Source organism: Macadamia integrifolia, unplaced genomic scaffold, assembly GCF_013358625.1.
Source record: "Macadamia integrifolia cultivar HAES 741 unplaced genomic scaffold, SCU_Mint_v3 scaffold1907, whole genome shotgun sequence".
In the NCBI taxonomy this organism is placed as follows: domain Eukaryota; kingdom Viridiplantae; phylum Streptophyta; class Magnoliopsida; order Proteales; family Proteaceae; genus Macadamia; species Macadamia integrifolia.
The window spans coordinates 77,144-99,633 of NW_024868412.1; the positions used below are offsets into that span (position 1 = coordinate 77,144).

The following is a 22,490-nucleotide window of genomic DNA, read 5'->3' on the forward strand; positions in this document are numbered from 1 at the left end:
CCCCCCCCCAAAAAAAAGTTTTAAACACGTTGGCCATTTACTTTTTAATGAAAAAAACTCTATTGAGAACTTAATTTTTATTTTTAAAAATCTAATTCAATTTTATATAAACTTATAGCTAGTACATCAAACATTAATAGCTAACTAATAAGACATGAACTGGTCCACAATTAATTCCCTTTTTTTTGGTCCCGCATTGTTCAAATTTAACTGTTGAAAAGTTTGGCTGTTTTTTTACCGTCCCATTCGATTTTTACTGTTTCAAATGTACCTTTGGTTTTTTTGCATGAGTTGCTTTAGAGAATTTAATAGTGCTGGAAGATGCTGTTAATGGCCCTGATACTCATGTAGGTTCGTATTCACAAAACTCTTGGCGGTTCTTGGGAAGGCAAGGAGAACAAGTGAAGCTCTTCATATTTTTAATCTGATGCGTGTAATGACTGAGCTTTTCTTATTCTATATTTATCGATGAGAATTTCTCCTTTAGCTATTTTTTTTTATCTGTAATTTAATATTGTGGGTTCCAACTGAAACAATCATTCAGGAAGACAGCCAGATCTATCCTGATATGCCTGCATACCACAGCATTGCAGTTACACTTGGTCAAGCTGGTCTTGTAAAAGAACTGTTGAGTGTTATCGAGTGCATGAGGCAGAAGCCTTCAAGGAAAACTAAAAATATGCGCCACAAGAACTGGGATCCAATCTTGGAACCTGATTTGGTTGTATACAATGCTGTTAGTAAGCCTTATTTCACCAGTAGCCCCTTTCTATTCCAGTTTATTAGTTCCACAAATGACTCCTTGAAATCTTCTAAATGGTTGCTAGGTATTAAATGCTTGTGTCCCATCGCATCAGTGGAAAGGAGTATCTTGGGTACTGGAGCAAATGAGGAGAAGTGGTTTGAAACCTAATGGAGCAACTTATGGGCTTGCAATGGAGGTAATCCTTGGATAGGTTCTTTAAGGTTTTCTGTTTTGTTGTAACAAGACGCTACAATAAGCTGTGTTATTCTGTATTTGACCCTTGATATAGTGAGTTCCATTGGTCTTGATTGCTTAACGATTTCTGTGGTACCATTAACAATTGTAACAAGATCAACCTTGCTGTAATGTAGGAATGGATTTGACAACCAAACCAGCCCCAACTGTAGGAACTTTTAAACTAAGAACAACCAAGAACCCAATATACCAGCAATAATAAATTAGCAGTCCATCGATCTCAGTGTTTCAGAATTTCTGTAGCTGAATAGAGACCAGGAAAAACAGAGGCTTAGTAGTCCAATAACAGAGGCTGAACCATGAACAACAGCTACCAATTTTAATACATCAACAGCTGTATTGCTGGAGAAGAGAATCCACTAAGAGAACTAGAAAAGAAAAGACCCACCCGGACTTCTCGCCGTAGAGTGTCGATCGGATCACACACCAATCCCTAACCCTTGATCAAACACAAAGGTTTAGCCATGGAGAAAACCCACCGGCAGCAGCATAAAGCTTTTCTTTTTTTTAATTGTCAAAATCGTCTCTCTATGATGAGAGCTCTCCTTTATTTATAATAATGATGGGGAGGGTTTACAAGTAATAGTAACTCAGAGTTACTAAATCTGAGTTACTAAAAATTGATTACAAGAAGTTACTAAAAACTGGAAATTAGAATCTAATGAAAATAGAAACTAGTCTAGACAGAAATTAGAAACTAACAATGACTTGAAATTAGAAACTAATTTAGGTACTGAAATTAGAAACTAATTTAGGTACTGAAATTAGAAACTAAATAACCCCATCTAAAAAGGAAACGAAAGAAAAGGAAGCAAATCACTGAATTCCGTATGCAACCTTAGAACCCCTAATTTAGACCCATAAAAGTAGCCCAATATGCTCCAAACCACATGAACTGAAGGCCCAACACGTATACAACCCAACCCTAAGCTTATTCCTAATAAAACAAGCCTAGTTTGGTGAAGAATCTGCGTCATGCTGAAGAGACGAATTAGGTACAAATGCTTCAGGTAACAATTTTGTAGCATTTTTTTTTTTTTTGCGGGATTTGAGGGGAGGGAGGGTCTGTGGGGATGGAATTGGGTCTGCCTAACTTCCCTTTGCAAGGTCTGGATACATGTTGATATGAGGGATGATCCAAATTCCCATTCGACATTGGATATGAAGCACAAATTAATGTAGTTCCTCAGATTTGTAGTAACTGATTTGTAATAAAAAATAAATAAATAAATAAAAAAACCCCACCTGTGCCATTATCCTAGTGGATCGGAGAATATAGATGTATCATGTATGGTTAATAACCTTTGACATGCCACCAAATGTTTCTGGTTAGCAGTTGGTCTTTGCTAACTCTGAAACCGAGTTAATAATTGCTGTGGAGGTAGATTGTGTTGTTCACCCTGGAACCCATGTGTCAGCTGGAAAATAATTGGTTCTTGGAGCGTCAGTTAGTCCTAGTGATGCTGATGTATGGTATGTTACTGATATAATTTCATGGTTTGTGACCCAAATGAAGGTGGCATAAAGTGTCCCATATCATACGTACCAAGTTCTAGAACCCTTGATTTTTGCTCGTGGTTATTGGTTCTAGATATTACCTTATGAAAAACATATATTATAGTGTATATACTGTTATATTATGTAACCATGTAAGTTGCTATTGATCATCTTGTGGTGGATTTAGCATTTCCTTGAGTAATATCATAAGCCAATGCGTCATCTTCACCTAATTGTTCTGAATGGCATAGCATATTCCTATAAGATGTGATCTATCCTCAAATTATATTGGTATTGAAGTCTTACGGGAGGTGCTTGTTGAAAGGTAATGCTGCAATCGGGGAAGTATGACTATGTCCACAACTTCTTTGAGAAAATGAAAAGAAGTGGGGAAGCTCCAAAAGCCCTCACATATAGAGGTAGTAAATAGTATTCTCTTCCCTCATCCCCCCTTCGGGGATGCGGATCTTTCATGGTAAGTTGGCGACTCGGTTGATCTTTGGTGGTGTTTACTTTTGTTTCAATTCATACTTCGCAGTTCTTGTGAGAACCTTTTGGGAAGAAGGTAAAGTTGATGAAGCAATAGAAGCAATAAAGGACATGGAGCAAAGAGGAGTGGTTGGAACAGGTAGCGTTTATTACGAACTGGCATGCTGTCTTTGCTATTCTGGGAGGTGGCAGGATGCTATGGTGACAGTAAGTTTCTTATCTATAATCTTTGGATGGACCTTAAATGCATGTCCGGTGCATTTGAGTCTTACATTTGTGGATAGTTGCATTTTATTTTACTTTTCTAACTAACTAAAATTTGAGCTTGAATTTCTCCTATATTGTCTAATAATGTTTGTTAATAGGGGTAATTCTCACTGTACCTGATCCTTGGAGTTTAAGATAGCTGTTTAAAAAAGTTATATTTGTTTTAGGTTACAGGGTGTCAGGGTTCCTATCAAGGTTCACGGTCTCGGTTTCACCCATGGTTTCGCCCAAGCCGAAAACCAAGTCCTCAGTGAAACCATGCATTTTTGGATAGGATAACTTGGGAAAACTCAGGGATGGGTTTCGGTGGCCATATGGCCAAGTTAGCCCATGAAACTTGTCATATAGCCTATTTTAAGCCTTTTAAACACAATGGAAAAATTAGATTTTTAAAAATCAAAGGTATTTTGACTTCAAACCCTAGTTTGGTAGTTTATAGTGTAGGTATACCTTAGGCTATTGCACACAATATCTAGTTACTATTAGAACACATAACTCAAGTAAAAGTGTAAAACAACTTAAATAAGCATAAGGAATTAAGAGACATAAAAAAGTGTCAATCTTCAATTTCCAAGTGTTGAAGTTGATAATCTCTATTGTAGAGGTGAGATTTGGCAAGAAGAAGCACCAAAACACAAAGTCTTACAGGGTTTTTCTTCACAGCAGGGCGAGACAGGCAAGAAATCTCATCGAAATGGGGTTTAAAACATCATGTGACTTGGTCGAGTCAAGACGAAACCAAGAAATGAACCGAAATCTCGGCAAGACAGATATTTTGAGCGAGATATTGTCATTTTCCAGTCTCGCCTATGGTCTTGACTCGCCAAAGCCAAAAACGCGATTTTAGCAGAGACCTCAAACAATGCTTCCTACAAGTACCCTTCCCGCACACCTGCAATAGCTGCTATTAGCACACATTTTGTGGATGTATTATCTAAATAACACCTTGGCATATTTTAAATTACGGAGTATTTACTTCTCTGTCAGATTATAAGGCTTTGAAAATAGTCTGAAAATATGGATCATTTGAATGATTGCAAGAATTGAAAATACGAGGGTAAAAACCTCATATAAGGTGGCCATATGGTTGAGATGGGTCAACAAATTTGACATGTGTTGTATCCAAGGGATTCCCTATCTATAAAACGGTCATTATGCCGAATCATCTTGTACACATGTCAAGAAATAGGAAACATGTGAGAAAGTTCCTATAACAGGTGTGAAGGAGCATTGTTTCCTATTTATTACACCAAATTGAAAGTTTGTTTCTAAACCATATTGGTTTTTATTGTGATGTCAATTTCTGTTCTTTTTAGAAAATTTGCTTGGCTGCAAAGAGTTGTATGGCTTTCTGATGTTGATTTGTTCTTGTGGCACCCATACTGAGATTGATGGTATTCACCATTCTTCATGCAAATTTCTCTGTATGATATTTTCTGCATGGTTGCTGATTTTTTAGTGAGGCCTACTCGACCACCAGCCTTCAAGGCATCCAAGGCGTTCAAGGCCCAGAGAGCCAAGATGACCACCTCTGATGACTACACTAGGTGGTATGTCGTCCAGCACTTAAAAAAGTGCCTGGACACCAAGGCGCAGCCTTGACAATTAATGATGTAACTTTTATTCTACCGGAAGATTATCTATAGTCCTTCTGTGTACAGTAGTTTATTTTATGTTGCATTAGCATCATACATGCTGCACTTTTTTTTACTAATTTCTTTATTTTAATTTTTTGGTTGTGGTAAACTAGAGATCTCATTCTTCTAACTATGCTTGCAGGTTGAAAAGCTGAAGAAGCTTCTTCTGACTAAACCCTTGGAGGTGACCTTCACTGGCATGATAATGTCCTCTATGGATGGCGGGCACGTGAATGATTGCATATTGATTTTTGAACACATGAAAGAGCATTGTTCACCCAACATTGGAACAATAAATGCCATGTTGAAAGTTTATGGCCGCAATGACATGTTTGCAAAAGCCAAAGAGTTGTTTGAAGAAGCAAAAATAACCCAATCTTGTTTTACAACCCTAGATGCACATACATATAGTTCAATGCTTGAGGCATCAGGTAGTGCACATCAATGGGAATACTTTGAGTATGTGTACAAGGAGATGACTCTTGGTGGTTACCAGTTAGATCAAAACAAGCATGCGTCATTGCTAGTGGAGGCATCCAGAGCTGGAAAGGTAAATTACATCTTCATTACCTCCATATTATTATAAATATGGCTGCCTCTGTTTCTAATTGCTTTGACTTCTTGACTGAAACTTGGAAATTGAAGCTGGTGGCGGTTGATTGATCTATAGTTACAATATCCTGACTGGTTTCTTCTAAATGCACATTGCACAGTGATAGCAGTTTTATTCTTTCTAATCAGTTTCCACATACTGTATCTGAGAGTCTCTGAATTTCATTAGCTCAAACCAAGAATCATAGCAATATCCAATTTCATCAATTACTACCCCAGTGACAGATGTTTATAAATAATTGACTATTTGACTTCCACGTGGCCTTATCTGAATTTCTGTAAACTATGGTCACTTCTCCGCTGATTCTATGATTACCCAAATCGTCATTTCTTGCGACAGATTGGGTTCTACACACATTAAACCTTTGAGACTTTTGGAAGTTGCATTGCTTTAGAATGGTGAATGGAGGACAACTGTGGTTCAGAAGATAAGTAATAAAACATAGGGCTACAGGCCTAAAGATAGGTTTGAAATAGGTCTATGTGGGGTGGGGGGGGGGATATTGAGAGGTTACAGAGTGTGCAATTCAATGCTTTTTTTTTGTCCTTATTCATTTTTCTCACTTTCCTTTCCATTTCTTGCCAAGCACACATATCCTAAATGGAAGATGCTTGTCTAAAGAGAAATTAGTCATCTCTGAGACTCTGATATGTTTTTGCTATAATTTTGCATACTTTTTTATGGCAATGCTGTCTTAGATTTAATTGGACTTAGATTTTAATGATTTATTAAAATAATAAATTTACTACTACTGCTGTTACTATAATAAGGCAAAGGAAGTACATCAGCATGTACTTCCCACCACAACCTCTCCCCCAATAATAATAATAATAATAAGGAAAAGGAAAGGCTGGCTGTCAATGTCTACTTCCCCTTCTCTACAATAAACATCAACCATAGCCTTATCCCAACTTAATGGGGTCGGCTACATGGTTCCGATATGGTTTAAGATAGTAGTAGACATAAGAATAAGAAGTATAAAAAGGAAGTGAAAGGAGGTAAAAGGAGGAAAAAGAAGAAGTCAAAGCAGCATCACTGGAACATCCCCTACAAGGGGTCGGTTACATGGATCCTTGTCCTTCACATAACTCTATCTACGACCATACTAGAATCGAGCCCTACCATATGCATATCTTTTCTTACCACTTCGTCAATAGTCATTTTCGGCCTGCTATTCCTTTTGGCTCCATGTAATTGAATTTGATTGTTCTTCCTTACTAGGGCATCCATGAGTCTCTGTTGAACATGTCCATACCACCTCAACCAACTCTCATGGAGCTTGTCCTGGATTGGTGCAACCCCCAACTCATTTCTAAGACAATCATTCTTTACTTTGTCTCTCTTGGTCTTGCTGCACATTCCACTCAACATCCTCATCTCCCTTACACCTAGTTTGTTGAAATTACTCTTCTTCACTGCCTAACACTCCGCCCCATACGTCCTAGTTGGTCGTATTACTGTCCTGTAGAAATTTTCCCTTGAGTTTAACAGGCATGCGTTTGACACATAGCACCCCGAGGCACTTCACCACTTCATACATCCCACTTTAATTCTGTGGAAAACATCATCCTCTATATCGCCCTCTTTGCTAATGATTGACCCTAGGTATTTAAGACAAACACTCTGTGGTGCTCTCGCTCCTCAAGTTTCACCACTTCATCATCTCTCCTAGTTTGACTGAAGGGACACATCACATATTCTGTCTTCATTCTGCTTATCATAAAACCTCTTGATTCTAAGCTTGATCTCTATAGCTCCAGTTTAATATAAATCCCTTCCATTGTCTCATCTATTAAAACAATATCATCAGTGAATAACATAGAACATGGACCTAGTTTTGGATGTGTTTGGTTGGATCATCCATGATGAACGCCAACAAATAAGGGCTTAGAGATGATCCTTGGTGTAACCCAATTGTAATTGGGAATTCACTATTTTGGCCCTCTGTCGTTTTGACACTCGTCACCACTCCCTCATACATGTCTTTACTTATATTCACATATTTAAATGAACCCCTTAACTTCCCTAGGACATGCCAAATGGGTTCTCTAGGTAATCTGTCATAAGCTTTCTCTAGATCAATAAAGACCATATAAAGGTCCTTTTTGTGAGCTCTAAATACTTCCATAAATCTCCTTAGGAGGTAAATAGTTTATGTTGTGGATCTCCCTGGCATGAAACCAAATTCATTATCCGTTACTTCAGTTTTCTCTCAGAGGTGGGCTTCAATAACCGTTTCCCATAGTTTCATGGTATGACTCATTAGTTTATGCCTCTATAGTTATTACAGTTATGGATATCACCTTTGTTCTTATTAATAGGAACTACAATGCTTCTCCTCCAATCATCTGGGGTTCTCTTTGTACTCAAAATCTTGTTAAACAGCTTGGTTAGCTACGATACTCCCAGTACTCCTAGTTTATTCCACACTTCAATTGGGATCTCATCCGGTCCTAGCTTCATTCCTGCCTGTGTAATAATCTGACCTCCATTTTAGGTTTGCAAACACTGATTCTTACCCTACATCCAGTTATTTCTTTTAGCTTCACTAACTGGACCAAGAGTAGGAAAATAAATTAAAAGAAATTATTTCTTTGATGGCTCACTGTTTTTGGTTTGTTTGCAGTGGCATTTGTTGGAGCATGCATTTGAAAGAATTTTGGATGTGGGAGAAGCTCCTCATCCATCACTGTTCACTGAAATGGTTTGCCAAGCTATAGCTTGCCATAATTATGAAAAAGCTGTCGTTCTAGTTAATAGTATGGCTTATGCCTCATTTCAAATCAGTGAGAAGCAGTGGGTAGATGTTTGGAGGAGAAACAGAGACAGGATCAGCAGATCTGGATTGCAGAAAATGTTGGACGCTATGCGAAAAACCAATGTGGTAGCAAAAGCCACTGTTTATAATTTATCAAGATCGTTAGACTCCCTCTGTGAATCAAGTGCATCAGAAGACTCCTTAGGTCTGATGACTTTTAGTAATGCAGCAAATGACAAATTACCATCTCAAAGTGAAGTGGAATTGGCTGTTAATGAAAATTGGAAGATGCAAAATTATTCTGTAGACAAGGTGGGTGGCAACACTACAGACAAGTACCTCTCAGATACAAACACTGGTGATGAATCTGATATCCCTGTTCATCATACTGATAGTAAGTCAGAAGATGATGCTGACACTAGCTTGCTTCTTGGCTCGAAAAATTGCGTTGAAAAAAATGGCAGCTTATGTGACAAATTGGAGGAGTCAAAAGCTGGCAGGTCCAGTGAAGGTGGTTCTTTCAGAAATAGAAACTCAATATCCATCTTTCAGTGCAACTCACAAGATTTTTCTACTGAGATGGCACTTGATTTGCTGACAAGCCAGAATCAGGTTGATGATTCTCATGGGACTGACTTGCCCTCTGCATCTGAGATACTGGAAGCTTGGAAGGAAAGCAGGAAGAACGATGGTATTTGCTTACCACTTGAAAACTGGCTGTAAGTGATCTCAAGCATTCCTGAATTGCCAGATAAGTTGGTGATGTCAGGAGGCCATGTTGTTTATAGCCTGCTTTGATGGTAACAAGTGAATGTCTTCGGTATACATTTTGGGTCTTCTGTGAGGAGAGCTCAGTTTTCCAGGGTTGGCACGATTGTGTAAGTGTCACTTGTCTCCTAGATAGGTGAGTGTATCTTATTGAAGTTGAGGGTCATGGTGAAATACCCACCGATTGTGGGAGGTCATATTTTCCTGCTACAGTAAACATGGATTTAGGGTGAGCCATATGTGTGCGTAGTTAATAGGTGCTTGTGTTTGAAGTTCGAACAGCTATTGCAGTGCTCTTTTTTGTTTTTTTTGTTTTTCTTTTGGGTTGGGGGGTGGTGGTGTTTGAACATTTTTTCCATTAGATTTAAGTGCTCAACAGAGACAAATGCCTTATTTGGCACCTTCCCTAATACCCAATACACTAGCTAATAACACATGAGCATACTGAACCGGGGACTAACTGATCTTCCTAACAACTGAATTAAGTAATTTGAACTAATTACAATATCTATAAGCTAACAAAACATTAGTCATGTCCGTAATTTAAAGTTGTTCTCTTATGTTTTTAACACACCCCCACCACCCCCCCCCCCCAAAAAAAAAAAAAAAAAAGGTAGTTGTCTTATTTCTATGCATCTCCTCGCAGCTTTATAACCCTTCTAATTGCCTGCAGGCAATGGAAGTTATTGAGTCTCCTTGCAGCTCTATAACCCTTCTAATTGCCTGCAGGCAATGGAAGTTATTGAGTTCAAAGTTTTATCCTTTACGGTCCCATTCAAGATACCCACTGAAGCAACGTTGTTGTTATAATAAGATTAAAATTCCGGAGAAGGGACCATGATTTGTGTTGTGTCTCAGAACAAGTACTGAAACTACAATCCTGGACACTTAATATTTGTGGGTTTTGAAGCAGGTTTAAGTTACTGTCAGGAATGATACTAAGTAGCCTGACCCAGAATCAGCAGACAAATGATTTTATCACTAATGGAGGGTAACCCACTGGAGCATTGAATGTTCCCTTAATGATCCGAATGGACGTGGGCGGCAGTCGAGGTGGGGGCAACAGAAGGGCTGGGCGAAGGAAAGGGTAGGGAGATTCAGGAAAGAGGCGTGGGGGAGAGGGAGGGAGTGGAGTGGGGTGGAGAGCGGGATTGATGGCCTTGGGGTTGAAGGGTGGGGTGTTGTAGAGGGCATTCATGGCTGGAATGGGGGTAGGTGGGCAGGGAGGTCACTGCTTCGGTGTCTGGCATCGAGTTGAGGAAGATGAACGGGTCCCATTGATTAAAAAAAAAATGCTACTTTTAGGGAAGGTTGTCAGTTGTTACTAAACCAGGAATCCCGGAGGTGTTGATCTGTTTCCTTTCCCTTTATTTTCATTTTTCTTTCTTTCATCTTTACTTTGCAAACTTATCCATCGCAGATTTATATAGTCTATCCCATTTAGTTGGGATGAGATTTTGTTGTAGTTTGTATATGTGGAGTTGATTTGGACTCTATCCAGTTTGGATCCGTCGCATAAATGATCATCACCTGGTCAAAGCATTTAACATCTTTCTTATTTCCTGCTATTACAAGAGAGTGAAGAAAAAAATATTTTTTACCCAGAAAAAAAATTGAAAACAAATTAGTTGGGTGTTGAATGAGCATATGTATGATCACGTGATACCGTGGGGAGCAGATCCGACTCCATCTCCTTTGGTGGAATGACAGAGCCGTGTTGACAGTTAAAAACTTAAAAGAAAGAGGCTAACGTGACTGTGATGAGATTTGACACTTTCTAGAAGGAGGGAAACGTGACTTTTTAAATTCGACTCTTTCTAATATATGATGATGATGATTCTACCGTTTACATATTCCATGTGGATCAATTTTTTAAAGGGTCATAGAATAGAATTTTCTTTGAATAGAAAAGCTTGGAAGGTTGCCCTCCGTCTCTCTTCAAATTGCAGCGATGTGGCGGACCTCATCAGCGGTTGCACGTTGGAACCTGCATTATCTGGTGTTGTATGCCTTTTTTTTTTTGGTATTAAAAATTAGTAGATAACTCTTTAGGTTATGCCCAACCAAACTAGGCATCTAATACCATTCAATACGATTAAGGAGTTTCAATGACATGGGGACACTATTTGCCTACCTAATGTACCCATTTGTGTATATGTTTTCTTTATCATAACTTCTCTTTAATATACACAACCCCCTTAGGCGTCCCTCCCTCCCTCAAGGAAACATTTCAAGGCTTTTTTGAGAATGAAAAGACCAGTGACCTTGGGCACTCTAGTACTTGCATATACCAACCTAACTGTGCTAGCAATTGTTTTCAACAAAATGTTAACAGTTGGGTCCTTCATTACCTTTATTCATAGCATTCCTCCCACTTTTTTTTTTCCCTTCATTAAAAATGAGTCTAGTACCAACATTACAAGAAGAAATATGCCATATAGCTTTCATTATCATGAGGTAGAAGTTAGTGGTATCTTTATGAAATTTCTCACAAAGATTTGTTGCACTTTAAAGCATTTATCATCCTAATTACTTGAGAGGTTAGGATTTGGATTTGAGGAATTAGGTAAACTATTCATGAATATGAACTCACCACTAAGATCTCTCTCTCTCTCTCTCTCTCTCTCTCTCTCTCTCTCTCTCATATTCTGAAAACTTTACAAAGTCCATGAGACTCCCTCGTGAACGGAGGCAGTCGAGTCACAAGGATTTTTATGTGAGCAGTGTGCAGTGCACCCATAATCTATAATATATAGACAATATTTCTGCATGCTTCTAAGTTCTAAACAAACAAATGGATCAAAAATTAAAACTAATTCACTCATAATTCTCGTTTATATTGTTTCATTTCGATTATTTGCAGTACCACTATCTATCTACTGCTATATATGATCGTGGACTGATGGATGGAGATTTTTTTTTTTTTTTTTGGGTGGGGTTGGGGGGGGGGGGGTGGGGGTGGTGAGATTGATGGAGCTAGGTAGGGACATGTAGAAGAAGTATTAAAAAGTATGAACAATATGAACAATTGATTTACATCAGACAATTAATTACCAAAACCGAACCAAAATGCTAATTGTTATTTCACAAATTTTCATTTTGATTTGCTGCGCATGCCGTGGCAGCGACATTTGAGAATGGAAATTTGCACGTACTTATGAACAATTCAAGATTTCAAGGGAAGAGCCAGGCCAGGGGAAGCAGCAGAAAGGCCTAGAGGAAGGGAAGAAGAAGAAGAAGAAAGCATTCTCATCGATCATCATCACCAGCTTCGGCCATTTCTACGTCTCTTAGACAAGGAATCAACAATATTGGGCATATTGGATGATGGTATAATATTATTGTTCTTCTCATGACTACCCAACCTTGTGGCGTACTCCTTATTCTTCTTCTTAACAAAGCTGCTGGATGGTGATGGTCTCTTGGGATTGGGATTCATTGGAGTAGTAGTAGTAGTAGAAGTAGGCGGCGTGGTCTTGATGGTGGGGATTAAGTACCAGCAGGCAGAGGTGAGGAGTATGGCAACGGATCTCCCAAACATCAACAAGCACACCAGACTTAGCACCACAACCAGGGGCAAATACTCAGAAGGCCTCCCCCACCTCATCATCATCCCCATGCTATTTTCACCACTCTTCTTCTTCTTGTTGTTGTTGTTGGAGGCAGCGGCCGTCCTTCCATCATCATCCATACAAGAGGAAGAATAGGCAGAGGCGGTGGCGGTGGCCAGCGTTGCTTGTTTCCTATGTTCTTGTTGCTGCTGCTGTAATTGGACAAGTTTTTGGGGAGAGGAGGCCTTGCTGCTGCACCTGTTGTTTTTGATGGGGGTGGAAGTAGTAGTAGTAGTAGTAGTAGTAGAGCATCTGGAGGAGGAAGGAGGGTTATAATTGCCATCCGGTGGTGGTGGTGGTGGTGGTGGGTTGTACTGTGTGGATCCCTGACCCTGCAGAGACTTGTCCTTGCCATCAGTACCACAAACGCCAATTACGGGCTTCTTCTTCGTCAACGCTACCGCCTTATGATCATGGGTGAGCTTATTGTGTTGATGAATGGGCGTAGTTGTACTAGTGTGGTGGTCGTGATTTCCCAATCTGACGACGATGGGGAGCCAATCGCCTGATTTAGAGCGGATGAATCCAACGTAAGGAGCGTTAGCATCGTCCACCTGCGCATAAATCTTGCGTTTCCTCTCCTCGAGATCGGCCAAGAGAGTCGAGAACTTGTCGAGGCCACTAGTGGAGTAAGGGTTATTCTTCTTCTTCTTGTTCAGTCCCTTCTTTCCTCCAGAAGTAGTAGTAGTAGTAGTTTTAGTTTTTGTTGTCGGAGTCGGAGTCGTACTACAACTCCTCGGTGTCGATGATGTTGTCGAGCAGGGAGAAGCTTCTTCGAATTCTTCGAATTCTTCACCTCGTCGTTGAAGACGAGGACTGACACAAGCCAAGGGATTGAACATATCTGATCTGATTTCAAACCAAATTAACCAAAAGGATCGAATCAATTGAAGATGGAGATGGGGGCCGGGCTACCTAATTACTCTGATTCTCTGATCGATGATTATCGAATAGAAGAATAATTGATAGGAGAAGAACGATTAATGGGTACTGCGAGGTGGGTGCGGCTTGTAGAAGAAGACCAGATCGATCGAAGATGATTGATTGATAGATGAATGATGGGGGTTCGAGATGGAGAGAATTAGTCAATACAAAGGTTTGGAGTGACTTTGGTGAGACGACTAAATAGAAGCTTCTTCCCTCCCATTCCTCTGTCTACTAATTATATTAATATTTCCGCCGTGGTTTTGACTTGGCAAAATTAATAGAGGTCGATGGTGGGGAATCACATCCCCCGGGGCCGGCGGGGGTGGGCTTGGGTTGGGTTGTTTACTTGTTTGATTGAGGAAATACATTACGCGTCTGGTATACAGTTGGTTTCACACAAATATATATTAGCTATTCGGTAGTATTCACTATGTCCTTACTCCTTACCCAATATATATATATATATATATATATATTATTCATTATGTTTCAGTAAAAAAAAATTAATAAATAAAAGGAAGAGGATCGAAGCACACCATTATGCTGCAGCAGTTTCATACATTGGATGGCAAAGAGGTCATTTCCAGTGCAGAGAAAGAGATAGACATAGAGTAGCATAACACTGTACCTTGCTCTAGCGGCTCAAACTACCATTTACACATGCCTTTGGAGAACGTACTAATGTACATGGATAGACATACACAAGTTGAAATGTTTGTCAAAAAAAAAAAAAAAAAAAAAAAGAGGCATTTTACAGAATTAGATTTTAAAATTTGGCATGTGACTAATCTAAACTATGTTCTCTACATTTCAACACATTGTCAATTTGTGAAGCAAGATAAACATCTTGTGTCATTTGAAAAGGAGAAGTGTGCTCTCAATTTGGGAGTGTGACCTCCACAGTCCACACCGATGTAAGATCCAATCAACAGTCCTCCCCCTCCCCATTTTAATTGGTTCAATACTTCAATCTATGGGGGGCAAACTACAAAGAGAACAAAATTTATAGAGGGGAGGAGAGAGAGAAAAACAGAAGGGTGCAACAACATAGGCAACCATACAGGAAATTAACTTTCTACCTTTGTGGAAAAAATTACAAACCCTTAATTAGATATATATATATATATATAAATTACAAACCCTTAATTAGATATATATATATATATATATAGCAACAATAATAGTGCCATAAAAACATATGTGATACTACATATTCCAAAATTTGTCGTAAACGTACGTATGTACGTGTAACCAGATAGCTGAGATATCGATGAGCACGCGTTGTCTTATCTATGATCTATCGATTGGTTTCAATCATTTCATTAATTGTTTGAGGGTTTGATGAGTAGTTAGTAGGAGTAAATGGTAAATAGAGATGGATCTAGTACTAGTAATTAAGCTACAAATTAATTAGATTCGATCAGATCCTCCAATAATCCGACCTGTTGAAATTAAGTTGCTGGCATGGCTTCATATATAATGATTCTTAATATTCCTTAATTACACTCAATCACCAATTCATGTAAGAGTGTCAATTGCAAATAAAAAATCGTTTACTAATAAATAATCAATTCATCAGTTTTGATTTTCAAAAGTAAAAACCTAAATTTAATTAAAAAAATTTGGTTTGATTTCGTACAAACTAATAAAACTGATTAGAAACGATATATGTATATATGAATTAAATCGATCGAGTTAGTCCTGATATATTGTTCCCGGCCCGTTGTGGATTTACAATTTATTTGAAGTTAGATATCGTGATTCTGTGTGATGGATAGAGAGTTAGGGACCGATGATATACAGGAGGAGCAGTGGCGGTGGTGGGGTTGAGGACTCATGATGAGTGATATGTGAGATAGTGAAACCGATTAACTCCGTAAAGCGAACTTTTAGTTAAAAGATATATATATATATATTATATATACAAAATCGAGTCCATAAAATGTAGGTAAAATTTGCATTATATTCTTCTAGAAAGACTTGACTATTAAGGATATATAGGAACACACGCCTGGATTGATAGAGAGGAAAGAGGTGGCGGCGATGGCTTCTTCCATCTTCCCGATTAATCTATCTATCTATTTATCTAGAAAACTACTTAATAAATCATATATGGTTGGATGGATGGGCCTTCCCTAATTTGTCTCTCATCAACTCGGCACGGCGAAGACCTACACGCACACACTGTGTAAATGTCAAATGCATCTCTCCACGGCTCCACCATTCTATTCACTGCCCAAGCAAATTAAAGTCCCAACACGCGGCTAACCATAACACCCGAGATGTCACCCCCAATCCCATTCATTCATTCATTCATTCATTTTATTATATATATATATATATATATATATCTAGTTGATTACTTAAATTATACTTTTTTACTTCATCATAAAGTATCCAAAGTCCATTCTAATTACTTGAGGGCTACGCGACGCACCCGGTATTTCAAATTTCAAATCATCTTATTATATGCCATCTTAAATATATAGTTTTTATCATCATCATTATTATTATTATTAATTTCATCAAATTAAACAAGCAATTTATATATGATCATTGGAACCAATCACAATTTGGTGGATCGTCCAACTTTGGAAAAGGATTGTGTTTCCTTTCAGGCATGGCAAGGGAAAATCTCTTCCCTTTCATCAAGGTCCTCAAATGGTATCCATAGGATATGAGGAAATAATAGTGAAGATGTTAGTGATCATTCGTAAATAAGGGGTATTGATAGCTATACGATTTTTTTATTGAATAGTGAAGGAAAATGTCCACCCACCCCCTGCCTCTCAAAAAAATAGATGCAGCACTGATTTCCTTATTCAACAAGTTTTCCTTAAGCCATAGTGAAAAGGAATACCTTGAGCGTGGGATATCAAATGCAAAAGGGGTTTTCATGTATTAAACACTACAGTCAACACATCAATCATCAGACAGCAATATGAGAATCGAGTATTTGGCAAAGCATTTTCTCATTGTTTTACTAAAACATGTATCACCAACAACTATGGCAAGTTGAACTATGATATCTTAATTGTGAGTTGTTGGTATTGCCAGAGCTACCCCTTGGGTTAATCATGGATTATTATTGTCATTCATGGCCAATTGGGTTTTGGCCAAAGCATTTTAGCATATGTTTTTGTATTGACGATTTCAAAGCAGATTTTTCATTCATTTACATAGAGAAGATTGTGGGGATCTACTCCATAAGACTTGATATCAACCACATATATATATATATATATATATAGAGGATGCGGGCAGAATAAACATAGAGACAAAGATAAATAGAGACAAAGTGCAAGCAAGCATTGTCGGATGCTAAACAGGATGAGCTAGGTGGCTGTTTTTGTTATTGAAATTATGGTTCATGATTGATTTTATCCAGTACCTCAGAAAGTATGTACCCCAAAGAACTTCCAGCCATGAAATGCTCACTGCACTCTTATCTCGTGTTGGAGAGAATTTGAGTGCCCCACTTTCTAAAATCAGGAGATTTTGTTTAATGCAGCCAAAGTCATACGGAAGCAAGCCTTAATTCTATTTATAATTACACAACTCATGAGCGACAGAGACACAGTACAAATGAATAAAATACAGATTCAGCCATAACAACCTCTCTGTCCTCTGGTGTTTTTGTTCCAACGAAGGATCTGCTGTCTTCTTTCTCTTTCCCATCCAGTATATAAATTCTTTCAAATATTTTTCTTCTTTCTATGGCTATTGGCTACACAACGATGGGGTGAAGTTGAGTAAGAAGAAAAAGAAAATCGTTAATGAATATGTATTTCTTAAAACTTTCACGTGTTTCTGTCTCATTATTAACCATAAGAAGGCCCACAAGCACAAACCCCACATCATTCCATAATAATATTCATTCATGTGCAAAGGACTCAATTAAAGTCCACTCTTTCTTTCTTCTTCTTTTTAGTTATAGGCAATCATCAAGACCTCTATCAGGTATCTCTTGCTTCAAAAAATAAAGAAAAATGATATTGCAAACCACCATGGTGGCACTATGTTTCATCAACTCCCATTCCTATCCTCAATCTTTTAATTCCAACTTGTATTTGTTTTTCAAAAAATGACATTCCTCCTCTCCCTCACACACACACACAAAAAAAAAATCTTAAGCAATATTTACCTGCACGATCATATTATTCGTCACATAAAGGGTTGATCCATTAAAATATATATATATATATATATATACTTAAAGAACCAAGACTTAATATCACATCTTCCTTTAGATTTAACCTTTGATTTTAATTTTAATTTGATCGAATGTTTACTTGTCAAGGAAAAGAAGTGGTTTATGGTAATATATCAAATAGATTTTCTTATGAGATGGCCTTTTCTTTTTCCAATTTAGAGGTAGGGTGTGGGTTTTTTTTAATAGATTACCAAAAATCTTTTCTATACAACCCAAATATTTAGGACATGACAATTTACATTGTACACAAATTTCCAACCAAACCCACATGTTAACTTTGAATCCAAATAAAATTAATTGAATGCTAAATCAAATGTTTTGAAAGTCAGAACACCACTCGAGAGTGCATACTATTATGCTTCGAAATATAAGAATGCATGGACATAAAATGAAGGTACTTTGTTGAATATTAGCCTAAAATTTCATATACTATTTTCCAAAATTTATTCTATCATTTAGTCAACTTTGTGTCAACTATATCTAGGTGTCAAAAATTTTCAACTACATCCTTTTTGTTGGGGTTAGAATTTCAGCTATATCCAATGATTCATATGGCATAAATTTATGCTCCATCATCTCAGTGTGAATGGGCCATTGGAGTGTGGGATCATATCGAAATTTCCAAATGGAAGTATTCATATTCCGGTCCAACACTTGGACATATCAGTGTAGAAAGGAGAGAAGACAGAGGCAGAGGTAGAGGTGGAGGTGGTTGATCTTCATCATTCATGGTTGTTGCCTTGCTGGAGGTGGCAGCTTTTTATTTGGTGAAGAATGATCGGCAATGAAATGCCAACCTGATTTATTATAATTTGACGCAATTCTCTGCAACCCCACATCTCATTCCTTAGTTTCCCTCAATCCTCATCCTCCTCCTCTTCCTTTCTTTCTCTCTTCAATTCTTTGAAGGGGAAGGGAGAGAGAGAAGGGGAGAAGGTGGTGTTGTGGGTTGGGGAAGCCTAGCCTGGGAGATCTGTTTCGTGAGTGAGTGAGTGAATGAGAGGGTGGTGATCGACAGAAGAGATATTCTAATTTGTTGTGGGGTAGTGCGTGGAAAAGAAGCGAAGCCAAGGCATCAATCATGATGATGGCCTTTGGCGGAACAAACCAGAAATGCAGGGCCTGTGAGGAGACCGTGTATTTAGTGGATAAGCTCACCGCCGATAGCCGTATCTACCACAAGTCCTGCTTCCGATGCCACCATTGTAGAGGTACCCTCAAGGTAAATTAATTAGGAATTTTACTAGTACATACTGATATACAAATCCAACCAAATATTAATTAATTAATATAATATATATATATATATATCTCTACCAAGTATCAATTGATGATCTAATTAATTATATTATTATTCATTCCTTAATTCTTGCGTTCTTAATTTATCTGATCATCAATGTTTCAATTAATTAATTATTTCTACCTTTTCCTGCTCCATGCATCCACGTACATCGACTGTTTTAACGAATTAATTTATTCTACCAACCAATATGCTCTTTCATTTTCTTCTTCTGAACTCGTGCTCTCTCTAATCTCTATTGGAAAACAGCATTTAACTTCTGGCAGCTTGACATGATCTCTCTCATTGTATTGCATGGCCTTTCTCGATCATGGTTTGTTTCTTCTCAAATTATTGCATGCAGCTGAGCAATTTCAATTCCTTTGAGGGAGTCCTGTACTACAGACCTCACTTTGACCAACTCCTCAAGAGAACCGGTGGTAGTCTGGATAAGAGCTTCGAAGGTAACAGACTCATCACTATCTTCCTTAATTTTCCTCCAAATTAATTGGCTAGAACGTAACTATATATGTACTATATAGCTACTTTTAATTAATTTGTTGTTTAGCCATTAATTAATCAATTGAAAATATTCAGATCTGCTTCTGCCAATGCCTTTATTAATTTCAGGCACACCAAAAATTGTGAAATCAGAGAAACCCTTTGTCCACACTGAGGTAATTATTGAACCGGCCCCTTGAAACCTTACATATATACATACATACATAAGTCGGGTAAGATCGATCCAGCATAATGATAAGAAAAGGCATATATATGTATATATGCACTTCAGTTGTACGTACCTTGCCTATGTATAATATAGTAGGTCTTATACATGTACGTTATTAATATTGTACAAGTCGGAGAATATGGGATCTGATCATCATGATTTCTATGCCAAACGAACAGAAAGAACTTTTTGCGTAATATCTACCTAATGTACTTTTCCTAGCTCCTCGTTACCTTAAATTCAATTTAAAGCATTATGTACGTGTTAGGGGCTTGTAACAGAAAGCATCAGGCAACAGAGTCTCGGGTATGTTTGGGGGAACCAGAGATAAGTGCGTCGCTTGTCACAAGACTTGTGTATCCAACTGAGAAGGTAATCACTACCACTTACCAACCCTACCTCTCCTCCTCCCAAGTCCCAAGTCCCAAGTCCCAAGTCCTTCCTACTATTGATCCTCCTCTTCCTCTTCTTATTGTGTTGTGTCCCCAATCCCCCTCATGTCATCTCTGACACAAATCTGAATAAAAACTGGGAAAATTGCCTTAATTTGTTATTAATAATGCATGCAGCTGGTCTCTTAATTAGTTTCGTCTTGTATTTAATTGCTAACTGCAGGTTGCAGGGGATGGAAGTGCATACCACAAGAGTTGTTTCAAATGCACCTATGGTGGATGTGTTATAAGCCCATCCAATTACATTGCTCACGAGGGAAGACTATACTGCTAGCACCACCATATTCAGCTATACAAGGAGAAAGGCAATTACAGTCAGCTTGAAAATGAGCATGAGAAGCCACCACCCGTGCCACAGAAATTCACACCCCCCACACAAGTCGCTGCCCAATCCTAACTGATATAGCCAAAATAACCTCTCGGTGGGGGCAATGACACGTGTCGTCTCTGAGACACGTGTCCTCCGCCAGACGAAGGTTCCAAGAAACCACTCACGCTCGAGCACGCTCAATCACCGAGGCACGCTCGTAAAATCACGCGGGATCACGTCGTCTGCATGAGGGGAATATTCCCCCAGAAGGTTGGACGTATTCGAGTGGGACTCTAAGAGGGAAAAAGGGGGAAAACCCTAGACCCCAAGAGCTATATAAGAAGACACGGAAGAAAGGGAAAGGTAAGTTCTGATACCCTCACCATTACTCCCTTATTGAACTGTGCGGCCGACCCTGACTTGAGCGTCGGAGGACTAACCCCGGACAAAGCTCCGGGCCTCCGTCATCTGTGTTTGTGTAGGTTCGACTAGCGGGGTATTTTTGGCAGCAACACTAACACACCCCCCCCCCCCCTTCCTATCTTCACGGACCTTATTCTCTCTCTCTCTCTCTCTCTCTCACACACACACACACACACACACACACACATCTCCTTTGCTCGTTCCCTTCTCCTCCTCTCCTCCACAAGTTGGTCCCTCCAGGCTTTTCTTAGCTTTTTAGTAGAAACTCAATTTCCTTTGTTTTTCTTTCACTCGTAAAGTTAGATATGAGATTTGATGTTTCCATCTAAGATGTGTAAGGCGTAACAGTGCTCTCTGCTCTCATATATATTGGGCTTCTATTCATTTTGAGTAATATCGATCAAGAAGTCTTCCTGAATGGTTTGTGTTGTTCATTCTTCAATCATTCAGCTCATTTAGAATTGAGAAACTACTTTAATTGTCCTCTTTTTTCCTTTTCAGCGCTTGGGAAATATATGTGTGGGTGTGAAAATAGTCCCGAAAAATGAATTAATTAATTAAAGGACGATTAAAAGAAGAGAAGGGGATCAAATGCCTCTCTATACAATACCTAATCGTGGAAAAAAGCCTAATACAACAATATGTAAAGAGAACCCCCAATAGAAGATTAAAAAAAAAAGGTAAATACAGAGACATAACCCACCTTGGAGTAAAAAAAAAAGAAAAATGCTTGGGTTTGGTTATCCATGCAAGACATTTTTTTTTGCTAACGACGGATATCCAGGCCACTAGTTGACTAGTCCCACGGGCCTAGACTGACCCCACAAATGCATGGACCGAGTCATACCCAGGTTGAATGAGAACCATTCAACTTTCACTGAAAGCAGTGAAGAGCACTAAACACCTCCATGTGAGTGACCCAAGATGTGCTTAGTGGAGTTGAACTTGGGAAGTCCGAGTTTACGGCCATGCATGACATTATATGTATGAAATATGCCCTCAAATGAAATCAAAATGTATAACATTCGACATGTAGCCCCCTGAATAAGAATGTGCTGCTTTGAACTTAGATGGATCTTAAAAAAAAAACGAGGAGACCACGACAAGATCCCCATTTTTCTTCCTTGCGGATTGAGATGATTCCTCTTGTTCCGTCCTTTGGGTGGGAGCTTGAAGGGATTAGAAGAGGACGACATGCAGCGGAAACAAACCTGGATTTTCAAAGATCTATTGTGTATTCATGCTCTTTACCAATGCGGTCAAATATATTTATGGGAAGCTTGGCATCAATTAGTAAATATATGCAGTGCTAAATTAATGGCAGCATTTGCAAGAATATTTTTTATGCAAGGAAAACCATTTTCCATGATCATGAAGGTATGGAATAATCACAATCTTGATCAAACTCCTCTCATAAACTACTGCATAGTATTTGCAAATTCCTCTGCTTCCAGAACTTGACATCAATAACTTATTTTACTTTACACCACCGATGCAGCTGTAGACTCAAAGAATC

The 22,490-nt window shown here is 38.5% G+C and overlaps 3 protein-coding genes across 3 annotated transcripts in view; 2 read left to right on the plus strand and 1 right to left on the minus strand.

The window, feature by feature from the left end:
- The window catches only part of LOC122065162 (pentatricopeptide repeat-containing protein At5g67570, chloroplastic-like), an 11,180-nt gene extending 1,741 nt beyond the window's left edge, over positions 1–9,439 (plus strand). The window contains exons 3-9 of the mRNA XM_042628966.1: positions 352–433; positions 545–736; positions 828–941; positions 2,823–2,916; positions 3,036–3,193; positions 5,033–5,440; positions 8,130–9,439. Coding sequence (XP_042484900.1) covers positions 352–433; positions 545–736; positions 828–941; positions 2,823–2,916; positions 3,036–3,193; positions 5,033–5,440; positions 8,130–8,984 — 1,903 coding nt within the window. The 3' untranslated portion in view covers positions 8,985–9,439. The remainder of the gene's footprint in view (positions 1–351; positions 434–544; positions 737–827; positions 942–2,822; positions 2,917–3,035; positions 3,194–5,032; positions 5,441–8,129) is intronic.
- Positions 9,440–12,291: 2,852 nt separating this feature from the next.
- LOC122065159 lies at positions 12,292–13,482 on the minus strand. Its single transcript, XM_042628963.1, has one exon. It carries the CDS (start codon positions 13,480–13,482, stop codon positions 12,292–12,294), a length of 1,191 nt encoding a protein of 396 aa, XP_042484897.1.
- Positions 13,483–18,568: 5,086 nt separating this feature from the next.
- Positions 18,569–20,622, plus strand: LOC122065166 (LIM domain-containing protein WLIM1-like). The gene is made up of 3 exons (XM_042628971.1): positions 18,569–19,002; positions 19,424–19,523; positions 20,405–20,622. The coding sequence occupies exons 1-3, from the start codon at positions 18,862–18,864 to the stop codon at positions 20,563–20,565; spliced, it is 402 nt and encodes a 133-aa protein (XP_042484905.1). The 5' UTR covers positions 18,569–18,861; the 3' UTR covers positions 20,566–20,622.
- Positions 20,623–22,490: the final 1,868 nt, after the last annotated feature.

What these genes read in the sequence shown, in the direction of transcription:
- LOC122065166 (XM_042628971.1), top strand. Translation starts at nt 18,862, where the DNA reads ATGATGATGGCCTTTGGCGGAACAAACCAGAAATGCAGGGCCTGTGAG. An exon ending in ATTGTAGAGGTACCCTCAAG is followed by an intron (nt 19,003 to 19,423) that starts GTAAATTAATTA and finishes TATTGCATGCAG; the next exon opens with CTGAGCAATTTCAATTCCTT. An exon ending in TCTGGATAAGAGCTTCGAAG is followed by an intron (nt 19,524 to 20,404) that starts GTAACAGACTCA and finishes TGCTAACTGCAG; the next exon opens with GTTGCAGGGGATGGAAGTGC.
- LOC122065159 (XM_042628963.1), bottom strand. Translation starts at nt 13,482, where the DNA reads ATGTTCAATCCCTTGGCTTGTGTCAGTCCTCGTCTTCAACGACGAGGT.